The following is a 16,186-nucleotide window of genomic DNA, read 5'->3' as shown; positions in this document are numbered from 1 at the left end:
GACCTGTTGGGCAAGTTTTGTTGCTGGTAGAAACAGAAGGGAAGAGATCTTTTTGTGGATTATTCACATATGAAATTCATATGCCCGAGACTCAACTCTTCTGCTACAAACAAAAAATATTAATGAGAGTTATTGTATAAAAATCTTTGAGAGTGTCTAATCTAATCAAAAGTGGGTCTCTTTTGTAATACCCACAACATTATTTCATCTCCAAAAAGTCTGAGGACTGCATTGAAATTGCTCAAAAGATGGATTTCATGCATGTCATTGGTGGGTTGTTGTTGATGATAGAAGATTTCTCCTTTCCATCCTTTAGCTTTTCGCCTCTCCTACTACTAATGATTGTCCATGTAAAGTTCATTTTGGTATCGATATACCAGCATTCCTGTTTTAAGAGACTACTTCTATATAATTCATAGACTCTGAATCAATCTATCAATTTTAAGTTAAGAATATCTTAAAAGTTACATAATTCATCATTAGATAGCAGGTTCATCTTCCAATTGTACACTTTTTCCATATTATTATTACACTCATACTAAAAATTTGTTGGATATGAAAATAATAGGACCCTTGTTCTATAGAAAAATGTTTCTTTACACAAGTAGTATCAGTTGACAACTCACTTTTAAAAATAATTTGGTCATTAAAAAGATTAACTTTTATATATTTGTAAAAATATATTAAAAGATACAACAATAATAGATGTGAAGTATGTGTAAAAATTCGTTGGATACTAAAATAGTAATAGCTTGTTCCATATTAATATTACACCCAAAGGTCTATCCTTCAAAAAATAATAAATTATTTACTTTTGTTTTCCTATAGGGTTTTTCCTTAATTTATTTTTAACGAAGCACACGAAAAATTAAGTTCACTGTTCAACATAATTTTTTTCCATCGTCATTTAACTTGATCTTTAAGATAAGAAGTGCATTTTCTTGTGAGACCAAACCTACCTTAATAAAAATAGGTTTAGATTCTATTTCTATATCCAATACGTTCACTTAGTATAAAAGGTGTGATTCTAATTGTAGTTAAATTAATGTCTTATTTTCTCAAAAGAAGATCGTATTTAATTTACATATCTACGCAAGTTTACTTGGTATAAAAGATGCGATTTGAGTCGTTATCAAATTGACATCGTTTGACATCGTTTCTTATTATAAAGGACTTACCTTCGATTTCATTTTTCATATAAGTTCATGTATATTATCAAATCAGTGTATGTCAAAAAACTTAGTATAAGAGGCATTAATTTAGTTGTGATTAAATTCACGTCGTACTTTAATTAAAATGGCACGTGTCTGATCTCTACTTACATATTTGTGTGTAAGTAAATAACAAAATGTAGCATTTTTAAAGAAATGTAATTTTGGGACGTGATTTTACATCTAAAGAGATGCGATGGTTACATGTTCGTTTGACAATCCTAAAAGCATTGTACATTATTTGTGGAGATTGTCTTTGATGGGATGTTTTTGGTCCGTCATTATGATTTGTTTTTTATATACTTTTTTAATTAGTCTGTATTCGTTAAGATTAATTATTCCTTCAGATAAAAAAAATACAATTTTCAATTAAGCACAGAAATATATAGTGCAAAAAATAGTTGAAAAGGAAAATATATTCATGTCTTTAATAGAAATATAACAAAGTCCCATATCACATACGGTTCGCCCATCATGAACTTATTGACTAAACTTTATTAAACATTAGAAAAGTATAAAAGTGTTCATTTGTAAATGGATATGGGATTTTGAAGTAAAGCATCAAGACTGAACAAGGGTGCTGATGTTGACTGGGTAAACGAAGTCTCGATTAGAACCATTATACGCAAGGAGCGCGAGGAATCTGTTGAAAGCTTCCGTGAAAACAAATTTATCCCAAAACACATACTGATTTCTATTCTGGCATGGTGTTTGATTAGGATCACACAGCAAATCCGTCCCCGTTGGGCAGCAAGAAGCATTCGTAACAGTGAAACCTCCTGAAACAGTACAAGGACCTTTCATTCAGATTGTTTCAATATAAACACGAAGCATAGAGTTTAAGAAAATAGAAATGCACCAGTAGCAACGACTCCAAGGTTTCTGGCTGAGTTGTTTACAAACATGAATCTAGAATCATCACCAAAATTGTTGTTTAGTCGGTCCACTAGAGATCTAAGCTTGCCAGTGAATATGGAGGTTGCAGCATTCATCTCTTCAACACAAGATCCATTTGTCCTTCTCATGGATAAGGCATACGGAGTGCACCCAATACGACCCGGCGAGAAGAACACGAATTTTCTTGCCCCAAGACTACGCAGAACCTGTCCTCCAAAATCATGTATATTTTCATAATTGTTAAACTTGGATAACTAAGGTAGAGGAGTGTATAAATACATCAAATGAATTAGTTTATTATAAAATTAAACTAAATTTTAGAAGGAACTGGGGTTATTTAAACTGAATTAAATGATAATTCAATTGAATTTAATTAACTTGTTTTATGATTTGAGAAATTTAGACTAAATTATTCATCTTTAATTGATAATGTTTTCATCTTGAAGACAGATTATTGTGCCATGGTTACAATTAAGTCAGTTCTGAGAATCTATTTAATTGGAAACTGATTATATGATGAGCTGTCAAAAAACTTGTTAAGGTTCTTTGGACTTTAAGTTGGACGTAGAATTGTTGCTTAACTATTTGTCTTATTTTAATTTAGAAGTCTGTGTGTCTAGCAATTTAGAGATTGATTTTAGAATATTTTGTTTGTTTTGAATACTTGCTCATTTGCACTAGGTGTGATTATTTTAGAAACCGATCTAAAGTTTTAAAATTGAGATTTTTATTATTGTATTATGAATTTGGTTTAATCCTCGTATTTGATGTTTTTATTCTTTCCTTTTAATAATATAACTTTCTTTAAAAGTAAATAATTGGTCAACATCACAAGGTCAACTAATTGAAATGTCAAAATTTCAAAAGAATGTTTGAAAGAGAATTATCTTCTAAGAAAATGTTTAAAATATTATCAATTGAAATGTCAAAATTTCATAAGAATTTTTGAAAGAGAATAACTTTCTAAAAAATATTTAAAATATTATAAATCAATATATATCTTATTTTGAAGTGTTTTTTCCAATTTCAGAAATTTTCAAAATTAACTTTTCAAAATTAAATCAATATAGTAATTCAACTTTTAAAAGTGAAATTAACATAATATATATATATATATATATATATATATATATATATATATATATATATATATATATATATATATATATATATATATATATATATATATATGATTCAACTTAGTATGAATTTAGTTGACTTCAAATATATTTTTGAACAATTGTTTTAGTGAAACCTGGGATGAGAGTGATGTAATGTCTTTGAAACCGTAAGACACCAATCCAAGTAGAATAAATTTATGAGTGATCCAATATGTGATTTGAGTTTATAATTATGTATGCTACTAAAAGCGTGATGAAGTCGATTTGTGAGGGAAAAATGAAAAGAAAAAAGGAAATTGTAGGTACCTGAATATAGCGAGAGTATCTGTTAATAAGATCTTGTGCAAATTGTTCAGTGTTGAAGAAGCGGCTTCTTGGGTAAACTTGGGGAAGGTAGTAATTATATATGTAATCATTGTTACCTATATGCACGTAATACAAGCACTGCCTAAGGTGTTGTCGAGTTCGATTATATCCAATTTGTGAAAGAATTCTGAGAATTATGTATCTGTGATTTGCGATCTGCCTTCTGAAATTGATATTGTTACCCTGCGTACGTAGTATAGTGGCATTAGCTGGCTTTGAGATATAATAAAAAGGCTCTAAAATTATAAGAAGAAAAACAGTATTCATGTATGTGTGTGTGTGTGTGTATACTAGATGTCTGCCGGTCTCATCGCGAATCCCAGCTGATCCAGATGCATAGGTGACACCCTTGAGTATGTCTGAGCCAGTGGTGTTTGCATAGGGTGGGATGGATGTGTTTAATCTCAGAAATTCAGCTGCAACGGTTGAAGTTTAATTAGTGAGGTAAAAAATAAAAGTATGGGAAAGCACAGAGCATTGATGTTACGTACCAATGATATCAACTTGCGTTTTTCCATTGGAAAATCTACCAGTTGAACCTCGGGAGAAGTCGATGCCATAGGGCATATAATTGGATTTTACGCTTGTTCGAAGGTTGTTGTTGTTTCCATGGTCAGATAGAGTGCCCCCAAACACAAAGACACCAGGCACTTGCGCTTGTCCATTCACACAACATTGTTGCAGCATATTTGCAGCCAATAGAAGAAGAGATAGAAGCAGCCATGACTTCATCTCCAAAACAAGTTGGGTTACTTACTTTGATCAGAAAATGATAGTTATAAATGAGTGTCATAGCCACAACAGGCAACGCGCAAGGGTATATATAGGCTAACTTTTTATTTATCATCAACTGATTAAGCCAGGATTTCGTACGTCTTTTTTCCTTTTTTTCAACCCATTACATTATTGTTACGATCCCGTGTTTGGCAAGTATTTTACCATTTCAATAGTCATATCCATTTTCTATTTTAATTTTTACTTCAAATTATACATTAGTTAGATATAAAATTTATGTGTAATATATAAAACAAGAAACTTCATTCTATCAAGAATTCTATTTTCTCAGATATAGTTAAATTTAAATTCAAATTTTATTATATTAATATATTATAAGAGTCTTTTTTTTTATTATAAGAGTAATTAATAATTAAGGTATTAGTTTTATTTAAGACATTATATTATAATAGAACGAGTTTGTTATCACTTACTTTTAAGTCTCTGACTTGATTCTGTGATATTAAATGCTTTTAAATATATAGATTGTGTTGGTGATTAGAATCTATGGTAATAAATGTTTTTTAAGTGTGTAAATTACGTTTCAAAGTTATGATAAATAATTTATAGTGTAGTGTAAAAATGTCTTTTAATAGTTTTTCTAGGATGTGTATATTGTTAAACTAATTAATAAAGCACTTTATCTCTTTTTAGTATAAGTATGTTTTGGTAAATTATAATATAAATTCTATTCTGAGATCGAAATAAAAATTATAATTTAAAATTTAGTTTATAACCTAAATTAAAAGTAAAAGTTTATATAAACTAATACGAAAATATAAATAAATTTTAGTTTACAAAAGAAATATTTCATTTTTTTATTATTTTATGTAACACTCCAAATTTTGAAATTTAATAGATAATATAACTATTGTACATTTATCTTCTTACAATAATCTCTCAAGCAATACAAAAAGTTCATACTTAATTACATTATGCTTTCAAATATCACGTAAAATACTCATAATTTTTTTTTCTTCTTAAACTATTCTTCATTTCTATGTTACCTCCTCCTTCACTTGTATTGGTTCAGATGTCGTTCCTCATCTGCTCACGTATAACATATACGTTATTCGATCATCGCAAAAATATGATTTTTCGAAACAAACAAACAAGTAAGGGTGAGTTACCATGCAAAATTCTAAAATGAGTCATATCAATATTGTTATACATAATACATTCATCATAAATTTTTGTAAGATGAAATTATTATACTAGACTCTATTCTCCGGATATAATGTTGATGGAAGTCTCGAGTGGTCATGCACTTGTGGTGACCTCTACTTTTCTCACAACATAATCTTGACCAAATACAATCTATCATATCACCCAGAAGGTTAGTCAGTTAACATCAATGACCATAATTGAAGATAGACTAGGACCTCCTACCACTCTCACCACATAACACATCCTTCTCTATTTGAGTCTGGATAATTATTAGAGTATTAGGATAACCATCAACAACAAGACCCTCAGCATCAACATATACACTAATACATGTCATTATAGAGTCTCTCCCCGAGACTCATGCTATATTCAAATGCATAATTTCATATCCAACATCATAAAATACATTCATCACAGAAATCATACAAAATGAATATATCACAAAATAAATTAACAATAATAAAATGTCACTATAAATGGTCACCAGAGAAGAATCAAATGTTTGACGAATCAAACTCACCATAAACGCTAGTACATATGACTAGTCACAACTTACTGGATCAGACCAAGGTTGTTCTATGATCAAGGATGTATCAACTCCGGTTTTTTAAGATTCCTCTATCCTACCATCAAAAATTAACCTTAATATAAACGTTTTGTGAAACTAAGTAGTTGAATCTGGCATAGCCGGTTAGACATCTTCTTATGCTTTCAGAAAGATGCAAGAAAAAATGCACTAACACATAGACATACATAATAATTCAATAAGAAAGATGCAAGAAGAAAATAAAAACAATAAACATTCTAGGAAACTAAGAAGTTTAATCTGACATAACCGGTTAAACATCTTCTTATCTTTCCATAAAGATGTAAGAAAAATACACTAACACTAGACATACACAATAATTCAATATATGAATAGTAATTAGATAATTAACATAAAAGCCTAGAAAAAAACAAAAAAAAAATTATCCTCAAATCCTATAAAAACTTACTCTCCTCCAAATCATCTCCCACAAATCACCTCATGTGAACAAAGCATAAGTGTTTGTATTTGTCATTATTCTAACCACATAAGGGAAGTTTTTTAAGTCATTGTAATTACGATTATGGCTACATTTATATAAAAATAAGTTTTTTTAAAATATATTTTAATTATAATATATTTATAATTATTAAAATATAATAGAAAATTTATATTTTTGTTTTTATAAAAGAGTATATAATTTGTTTATAAATATAAGAAAATAAATTGTAAATGTGAAAATAATTATAAAAATAAATCACAGTGTATATCTTTATTTAATAACAATATAAAAAAAATGTTATTTTTGGTTTTATTTAAAATTTGTATAAGTCGAATGCCTTTGTTTGAAGGTGAAGAAGATGATGAACAGTGCTTCATCATGAATTTGAAGAAAGCATATTCGATTACGTAGCTGGAGTATTCGGTTCCAGAGCTTCGAACCATTCACACACGAGCTGTATCCGGTTACAGGCGCATATGTATTCGGTTCCCCATTCTCGTAGATCTCACACAGCCCCATATTCGGTTCCAACAACAGCTGTATTCGGTTCCATGATGTTCCTTCCAGCATCACAGGGAAGCTTGGCGTGGAGGTGGAGGCCGCCTGAAGTGTTTTGAACCTGGACAATGCAGAGAGCCTAACCTGGAGAAGCTCCATTCCACCATTGCAGACATTGCAGAGAGCCTAACCTGGAGAAGCTCCATTCCACCATTGCAGACATTGCAGAGAGCTCCATTCCATGGTTCAATCTTCTCCCAAATCCTTCCCAACAGAAAATGGGTTGTCACGGCAGCAAGGAGAATAAATCAAACGCAGAATTCAGCGCTGCTTATGGATCAGGCACTCGCAGTGGCAATGGTAGTCAAAACACTGTTCAACCACCACCTACCACCACTGTTGCTCAGGTTCAAACATCACCTCCTCCCAAACCACAAAGACCGTCAGAGGTGGCAGCGACTCCGACAAAACCCAAACTTTCTCCGACCCAGAATGCAAGGGCGGTGCAGAAACCCGACACCACGATTCTGGGCAAACCCTTTGAGGATATAAAGAAGTACTACACTCTGGGGAAGGAACTGAGAAGAGGGCAATTCGGGGTGACGTATCTGTGCACGGAGAATGCCACCGGAATGACGTACGCGTGCAAGTCGATTCTGAAGAGGAAGCTGGTGTCGAAGGCGGACAGGGAGGATATGAATGCATACTTTAATCAAGGGTCGTTTCTTCATACTTGGGTCACTTTCTTCTGATTCTTCACGACCCCACAATTTTTCAGTGTATTCTTCCCAGCTAGACTTCCATTTTTGTATTGCCCATATGCTTCTCTCTCTCTTGTTATATAGTTGCAGAACCTGGTTTAGCCTTAAAAAGTATGCATTTCAATGAGAACAAGATATTTGTGCCTAGAGACATTTCAATTTCACCAGATTTTATTTAATTGTAATATTAACCCTTTCGGCAAGCGTTTACAATTAAAGATTCACTTCTCTCAGACATGTCGTGTATGAAAAAGGCTATGGGTTTTATTCTTATATATCAGTTAAGATTAGTGAGTATTTTATACAGGTGCGGCCGAATTAAAGTGCTCCGCTTCCTTGTATCTGCCACAATTTCTTTAAAAGGCATTCGTTATCATGACCAGTGTCTGCATGTCAAATTGCATGTTAACTTTATGCTTATAATTAATTAGCAAACTAATGATATTTAGTTGCATGATGCGCATGCAGCACCAAGCGATGGTATTATGATTTACCATTGTTGTTGCATGTTACAGCACGTACCATCAGATGCATGTTACAGCACGTACTGATCTATAAGTAAATTCGCATTAACTTTTATTTTATAGAAATTAATTCTCAGATCGAAAGTTAACTAAATACGATTTCATATAACTATGGAGATACGTTGAATTAAGAAGAATAATGTTAGCTAAAATAATAGTCTTCTCCCGAATTCTAAAAGTATCATTTACAAAATTTGTAGAATTGGTATGCATTACCATTGATAAACTAAATTAAAGTCACTATATATTTAACTATTTCCTTAAACATAATAACACTGATACTTCACTAATTATTAAACATAAAAAGTAATTCGACACGTTAAAATCTCCTATTAAAGTAACATGGACCAAAATTTTAATTATTATTTTTAATTTTTTATTCTTTATAAACATTTTTACAATTAAATATAACATTAACAAATAACATTTTATATTTCTTTAGTAGCTAGAGATATTTTGGTAATATTTAATTTCTACAATTAAACAAATTTTTTAAATTTGTCACATCAATTAAATCCTACATTAATTCTCATAAACTTTACTTCCAAATCCACTCTCAATTACCCACAAATCCACTCAAAAAAACAATGAAAAAATTACCCTCAAATCCTCTCAAACACATTCAATTACTCTTCTCCAAATCATCTCCCACAAATCACGTAATGTGAACAAAGCATAAGTGTTTGTGTTTGTCATTATTCTAACCACAACAGGGAAGTTTTTTAAGTCATTGTAATTACGATTATGGCTACATTTATATAAAAATAAGTTTTTTTTTAAAATATATTTTAATTATAATATATTTATAATTATTAAAATATAATAGAAAATTTATATTTTTGTTTTTATAAAAAAGTATATAATTTGTTTATAAATATAAGAAAATAAATCGTAAATGTGAAAATAATTATAAAAATAAATCACAGTGTGTATCTTTATTTAATAACAATATAAAAAAAATGTTATTTTTGGTTTTATTTAAAATTTGTATAAGTTTAAAAATGAATTAAATAAAATTCTGTTGAACGTTAATATTTAAAAAGTGGAACTAAACATTATGAATCACTCGCTGAAGTTTTATCATTGTTTTCCTTTTTTGTGGAGAGCCGTGGAGATGGACCAGGGATTTTCACTGTTGAAGGACTCTTAAGTTTTTTGAAATCCAACTACATGAAGAGATTTAGTTTAGGCTATAAATAGTATGTTCGTACCCTCGCAAACCGAAATGATTTAGGCTAATTGTAAACTAGTTTTGCACGCAAATAATTTCTTGTAATTTTATTAATTTTGGATGAAAATACATATCATAATTAGCACTCACTACCAATAAGCAAACCTTAACCAAAATTTTTATGGCAAATTACACTTGGACTTGTTACCACAAACATAAAAGACAGAAATATCAGAGATTTTATGGGCACACAAACATTAAAATAACAGTAACAGCTTATGTCCAATTAGATCTGAGCCAAGCGATTGATGTCGACAGGGTAAGCATCTGACGAAGATTGAGCATTGTAAGCTCTCCTTGCAATGATAGCATTTGCAGACTCTGTTGGATGAAATGCATCCCAAAACAGGTATTCCTTCCTGTTCCTGCATGGGGGTTGAAAGGGCAAACATGTAATTTGACCATTGTTCCTTCCTACCCCACAGCACCCAGCATTTGTAACTCTGAATCCTGAAAATCAAACACCACATGGGTATAAATTTAAATCAGAAAAACTATCTCCATAGAAAATCATTCTAAACAAAATTGCATATGTTGAGGCAGAACAGAAAACAATTACCATAGGAAGATGGGTTGTTTATGATATCTTGAAAGATACCATAAACGTTTACATAGATGGCTCTCGCATCCGGAAACTGGTTGTTGAATCGATCAACAAGAGATCTCAATCCGTTGTTGAATAATTGGTTTGCAGAATTGATTCTTGCCACACATGTTCTACCATCTGGGCTGTTTTGGGCCAATGCATTAGGGCTGCAACCTATTTGACCAACCCCAAACAACGCCAGTTTCCTTGCGCCATTATTGTACAAAACCTGAATCAAGCACCAGCACAAAAGAACTTAGTTTTTAAACTTATTCCATTTATTCTTCCGGAATTTTCTTCAAACAGTTTATGTTGATGAGAAGAAGCAGATACTAACCGTGAGTTGTTGAGCATATGCCTGAATAAGAACATTAGCATACTGCTGGGGTGTGAACTGCCTACTGCTGGAATAGACTAAGGGCATGAAATAGTTGTTGAGGTAATCATTGCTACCCAATCCAATTGAGTAGATGCACTGGCTAAGGTAATCTGCAGCCGTGTTCTCATCTCCCAGTAAATTTACAATCTGGGTCACTGTTCTTTGGTAATTTTGTACCTGCCCCCTAAAACTGATACGACCACCCTACAGTTTAAGTAAAGTAGAAAACGTATGAACAATCATAGAAAATAACCAAATGGTTGCCAAATTTATGGAAGAAAAAATTATGGGCCGAAAGGCTCCAAAATAAATGAATAAATAAGCACCAATTGCTGTCCAGTTTCCTCTCTAATGCCGGCAGCTGCAGAAGCATAATTCACTCCCCTAAGTATGTCTCTACCACTTGCTGTTGCAAAGGGACTTATGTAACCGTTGAACCCCAAAAGCTCAGCTGTTAAAGTTCAAGAGAAAGTTAGACAAGAGTAAAAATTTCATATATGATTTACCATATATGCAACTATTAAAGAATCCATTTAGTTCATGTGCAGAATAAGCAGCTCCTACTTTCCTCTCACCATCTTTTTCTTTTTAGTATTACTATACCAGCACTGCTGGTTAATTTTTCTAGCTGCTGCTCTTTCCCTCTTTACTTCCCTCCTCGACCACCAGTTAGGTCTTAATTCAAGGACTACACCAGAACCAGACTGTCTTAAATTGCAAATTCAATGCAGCCAAACATACCCATGTGCTTGATATTTGAGGGGTAGACATATAACTAAAGTCAAAGAGCAGTAGTAACATGTGCACAGTTTGGAAAACTTTACCAAAGTCAAATTTTTAGTTGCTCATAAAAAAAATTATTTTATAAACTTTAACTTGGACCATGTAAAATTAGTGTTCACTCTAATTTTATTATCAATGAAAAACGTTAGTAATAAAGGAGTTTAATTGTTAGGCACAAGAATAATTAATTAAACTTGTAATGAAAAATGAAAATAAATAACGTTGAACGAAACCAAAAGTTAAAAAGGGTTTTGGAATGTAAGAGATACCACAAATTTTACTCACCAAGTTCTTGTTTATGTTTGATGATTTCTGTGTGCTACTTTTTTATTTGGTTCTGTATTTTCATCCGATGTTTGACAAAGATGGTATGTGTCTTTAAGGCGTTCTTTAATTGGAAGTTAAGATTAATATGCTGTGCAGGGAATTTTTTTCTGGCTAAATTTAGCATCAATGCATCGTATAATTGTCGCCTAATTGGTCATTAAAGGTAATCTATGGTCGATTACAAAAGCAAACATATTTATATGTTGAATTGAGGTTACATATATATACCTGTCTTAAATGATTAGATGAAAAACGGGAAAACAATATAAACTGAGAAAAATTATTTGCATGCCAGAAAAACAGTAAATAAACGTAAAATCTTAAGTTGGATAAAGGCTGAAGTGAAGATTATAGGAAGAGTATCTCCGGCCGAAAGTAGCATGCAAATTTGATAAGCTGATTTTAAATGTTTTAACTTGAACAAAATGATTAGTTGAGAAATTAAGAAACTCACCGACTACATCAACAGTAGTTTTGCCATTGGAAAACCTTCCAGTTGGACCACCAGAGAAGTCAATCCCGTAGGGAAGGTAATTAGCTTTGGCCAATGAATTGAGCTGGTTGTTATTCCCATTATCCACCAAAGAGTCACCAAAAATAAAGTAGCAAGGTACTTGTTGTGCAAATCCAAACCCATTACTGCATAAAACCAGAACCACTATCACTAACCCTATATTCATAATGTACTTCCCAGATGCCATTGTCGCTAGAAATGAAGCTACAAATTCCGAACTATGTGCTTTGGGTTAATGAGTGGATGAAGAACTTGTAATGAACAAAACTATTTATAGTAGGAGATGGAAGAGAAAGGACCAACCTTGTAGTCTTTTACAGTTGGGATATTATTGTTATGAGCATTAAATTCACGCGGATATAATCTGAAATTCAATGACGACAATCCCGCCTTTATCAGTGTACCCAGTCATTATCTCTTTCTCTTCTCTTTAATGTCCAATTAATTGCATTTTTTTGTAGAGATGATGTGAATTCAGGTATTGCAAGAGAACCTTTTTTTTTTTGCAAAAATTAAAATCCAAATTTGTTTCATACAATCGGGTTTAAATCTAAGATCTCATGTAAGCTGGGCAAAGTATATGAAAGTACTGTTTGTATTCTTATGATGGAAATTATGAATGAAATAGTAGGTACTGTATTGGATAACATGAAAGTAAATTGAGAGAAAGAGAAGGCCTTCTATATGATGCGAGTCTCTTTCCTAATTAAGGGCTTCAATATAAGGTATAAACTTGTATCTTGTTTATTGGCCGGTTTGCATCGATATAATGTTCACAGAAGATATATGATAAGGTGAATCTCAAATCAACGTCAATCATTTTCTTTCTTTTCTTTTCTTTTTATAAAACTGTGTGGATCTAGCTAGGTAATTAAATAGAAATAACATTGAGAATAATTAAGGAATTATTATTAGTTTATATCTCTGGCATCTTCGTGACTTTACTTTCTCTTCTGCTAGCTGTTAGTATTTTGCAGAAAATGGAGAACAGATATATAGTACCAAACCATTTTGAATTTTGGAAAGGGAAATAAATGTTGAGAAGAAAATGAAATGAATGCAATGTCGGACACCTTCATCAGGCTATGTACCTAATCTACTCCGCGTTTCAAAATATTCATCCACAACCATCATTAAAAATAGGGTTAAATATGTTTTTAGTCCCTAAACTATTGGCCGTTTCTGGTTTTCGTCCCTCTTTCAAAGTAAGGTACGATTTGGTCCTCAATCTTTAAAAAACGTTCGTTTTAGTCGAAAAAACGAACGTTTTGAGGACTAAAACGATGACTAAAAACAAAATTTTGAGGACTAAAACGAACGTTTTTTAAAGATTGAGGACCAAATCGTACCTTACTTTGAAAGAGGGACGAAAACCAGAAACGGCCAATAGTTTAGGGACTAAAAACATATTTAACCCTTAAAAATATATTACTCACTCTTCTCCAGTTTAGATAATAATAATAATAAACTCATTCACTCTATCTTTTAGCATAACTACTCTCAAATATGATTCAATCAATTTTAATTTTGAAAAGTTTATTTCAACTGTCACGATTATTCTACGTAATATTAATAATATTCTGCAAAACAACGTACGAATATGGAAAATAATACAACAATTTCTACTGCATGAGTTATCTCTTCGCTAACTTTCATTAAAATGTTTTTTCCTGTAAATCTTATGTTTTTCATTTAACTGGACTTTATATCTATTTCAATAGTTATTTATTTAGTACTATTTAGCAATTACAAATTAATTTCGAAATGTTCAATTACTTTATTCAAAATGACCAAACCTTAACAAGTGATGCGACTATAATAAAGATGAATAGTATGTCACATTAAGATCTTGAACTGGTTTATCAATTATCACTTCTCACGTGTATTAGGTTAATTAAAAAACTCTTTTATAAATCAATTAATTGAGAATAAAAAGAACAAAAAAAAACGAGAGAGAAAATTGTTTGAGGATGATTTAGTCATTTCTTAAAGAAATAAATAAGTAATAAAAAGTCTTGGAAAATTAAATATAAAAGGATAAAGTAAGATCTTTATAAGAGATTTATTTTCTAATAATTATACCAATAAAATTATTTGAAAAAAGTGGTCTGTATAAATTACTTTCGTTATCTAAATCCTGAAATCTCTCAAGTGTGAAATCAAGCTATCCTAGATTTACTTTGATTGAGATTTTTAGAGTGCATCCCGGCCCTATATCAAGCTAACAACCGAAATCTAAAATTAAATAAAATGGTCTAATTGGATTGAAAATTAAAGTTCACTTATTTTTTATGCTTTTTGTTCTAACAAGGTTGAACGAAAAATATAAAAAATTAATTTTGACAGTTAATTATCAAGAGCCTAGCCAAGCCAAATATGTATGGGTTGTTTTGACTATTGACCGACCTGGCATCAAATTGATTATTCTAAATGTAATTTACTATTTTTCAGTTTTTAATTGGCCATAAAAAATGGTAAAATTTAGGGAAATATATATTTTAATAGCATAATACTTAAGATTTTAATAATGAGTTGTTTGGAGAATGAAAAGCAGGAGTATTGATGGGTTTGAGATGGTGGGTGGATATGGCTAGGAAGTTGAGAAGCAAACATAAATGTTAGAAGATAGTGTGAATTCAATGATTTTTTGGCTTTCATACGGACTAACGTAACAGAAGCTTGGATTTTTCAACAGTCACTAGTAACACTTTATTGTTCATTAAAAGCAAAAGGTCTAAAACTCATTGGTCAACTTAGCTATGCAGCTTGGAGCATGTTGTGGTTGACATTTGCGTCGGTTGTGCACCAATTAAAACCGTGTCTACAGTCCATGCTCCGCTGGTCAACACAAAATGTTGCTGCGTCTTACTAACCTAAGAATCCTCTGCACTTTACAGCTAATAGGATCCACGTATGTTATTTTTCTTCTCTTCGGCTAATCATTGAAATGAAATTTACAAGTGTAAGTCTAATCATATAAAGGTATGATTGTTAATGATATTGAGAGATTATTATGAGTCATATGATTGTTGGTTTTGGACATAACAATGCTAGACAAATTATTTCACTCGTTCTTATTCATATCATTTATCAACATCCTCCTGCCTCTTTCTTCAGTTGAATTTTATTGTTTTACACAAAATCACAAATAAGTAGAGATTTGGCATAGTGACATGGATTGAAAAAAGAAACAATATTTAAATCTAAAAATCAAATCAAATAGATAACGTAAAATGAAATCAAAAATCGGATCAGATAAAAACAATGAAAAAGAATTAAAATTTGTTTGAAATCCACAAAAATATTAAAATTCACTCAAATATTAATACATAAGTCACACACTCACTGTATTTATTTGCAAATCGTACCAATAACAAAGTAGTAATATATAGTAGGTAAAAATTGTTCGTTAACTTTAGATTAAATCATTCTATTCGTGGTAGACAAATTTTAAATTCTTATTTTTATGTATTTTAATTCGGTTTTTACTTTAAAAAATTTATTGCAATCAGATTCTTTATCTTAACATTACATTAATATCATTAAAGAGGTGTCATGTATCAATTAAAGATTTTTTTTGTTTTTAATTTTTTTTAATTAAAAATAAAAAATTAACACTTGTCAATATATTGTCTTAATTTAGTTTCTATTGTCCTAATTGAGTTCCAATTTTTCTGAAACAAAATGTTTCTTTTTAAATTGAAATTTAATTTAATTTTTTTATAAATGTTATACAAATATTATTTTTAAAATAAATGTTTTATTAAATATTTTAATTAATATTAAGTTTATTTATATTTATATTTTATTTAAAATTATTTTCAAATTTTAAATTTATTTGTTTTAAATTATAAAATTGTTTAAAACTATTTTAAAAGTTTATAATTTGTAAAAGTTATTTTTAAACCAACTCAAACATTTGTATAAAAATTATTAAATTTAACACGTTTTAAAAATATTAAATTATTTTAAAATTTTGTAAAAGTTGATAAATTTATTTTATTTTATGAAATACAATT

At 30.6% G+C, this 16,186-nt stretch overlaps 2 protein-coding genes across 2 annotated transcripts; both read right to left on the bottom strand.

The window, feature by feature from the left end:
• Positions 1-1,609: 1,609 nt before the first annotated feature.
• On the bottom strand, positions 1,610-4,372 carry LOC108340894 (GDSL esterase/lipase At1g29670). Its single transcript, XM_017578460.2, has 5 exons — positions 4,087-4,372; positions 3,887-4,011; positions 3,536-3,778; positions 2,071-2,314; positions 1,610-1,990 (listed from the first exon to the last, which is right to left on the bottom strand). Exons 1-5 carry the CDS (start codon positions 4,325-4,327, stop codon positions 1,773-1,775), a joined length of 1,071 nt encoding a protein of 356 aa, XP_017433949.1. The 5' UTR covers positions 4,328-4,372; the 3' UTR covers positions 1,610-1,772.
• Positions 4,373-9,597: 5,225 nt separating this feature from the next.
• On the bottom strand, positions 9,598-13,183 carry LOC108340892 (GDSL esterase/lipase At1g29670). The gene is made up of 5 exons (XM_017578457.2): positions 12,108-13,183; positions 10,870-10,994; positions 10,502-10,747; positions 10,138-10,393; positions 9,598-10,028 (listed from the first exon to the last, which is right to left on the bottom strand). Exons 1-5 carry the CDS (start codon positions 12,352-12,354, stop codon positions 9,805-9,807), a joined length of 1,098 nt encoding a protein of 365 aa, XP_017433946.1. The 5' UTR covers positions 12,355-13,183; the 3' UTR covers positions 9,598-9,804.
• Positions 13,184-16,186: the final 3,003 nt, after the last annotated feature.

This window comes from Vigna angularis, chromosome 6, assembly GCF_016808095.1.
Source record: "Vigna angularis cultivar LongXiaoDou No.4 chromosome 6, ASM1680809v1, whole genome shotgun sequence".
Lineage (NCBI taxonomy): Eukaryota > Viridiplantae > Streptophyta > Magnoliopsida > Fabales > Fabaceae > Vigna > Vigna angularis.
This window is presented reverse-complemented; position numbering and strand designations above follow the sequence as displayed.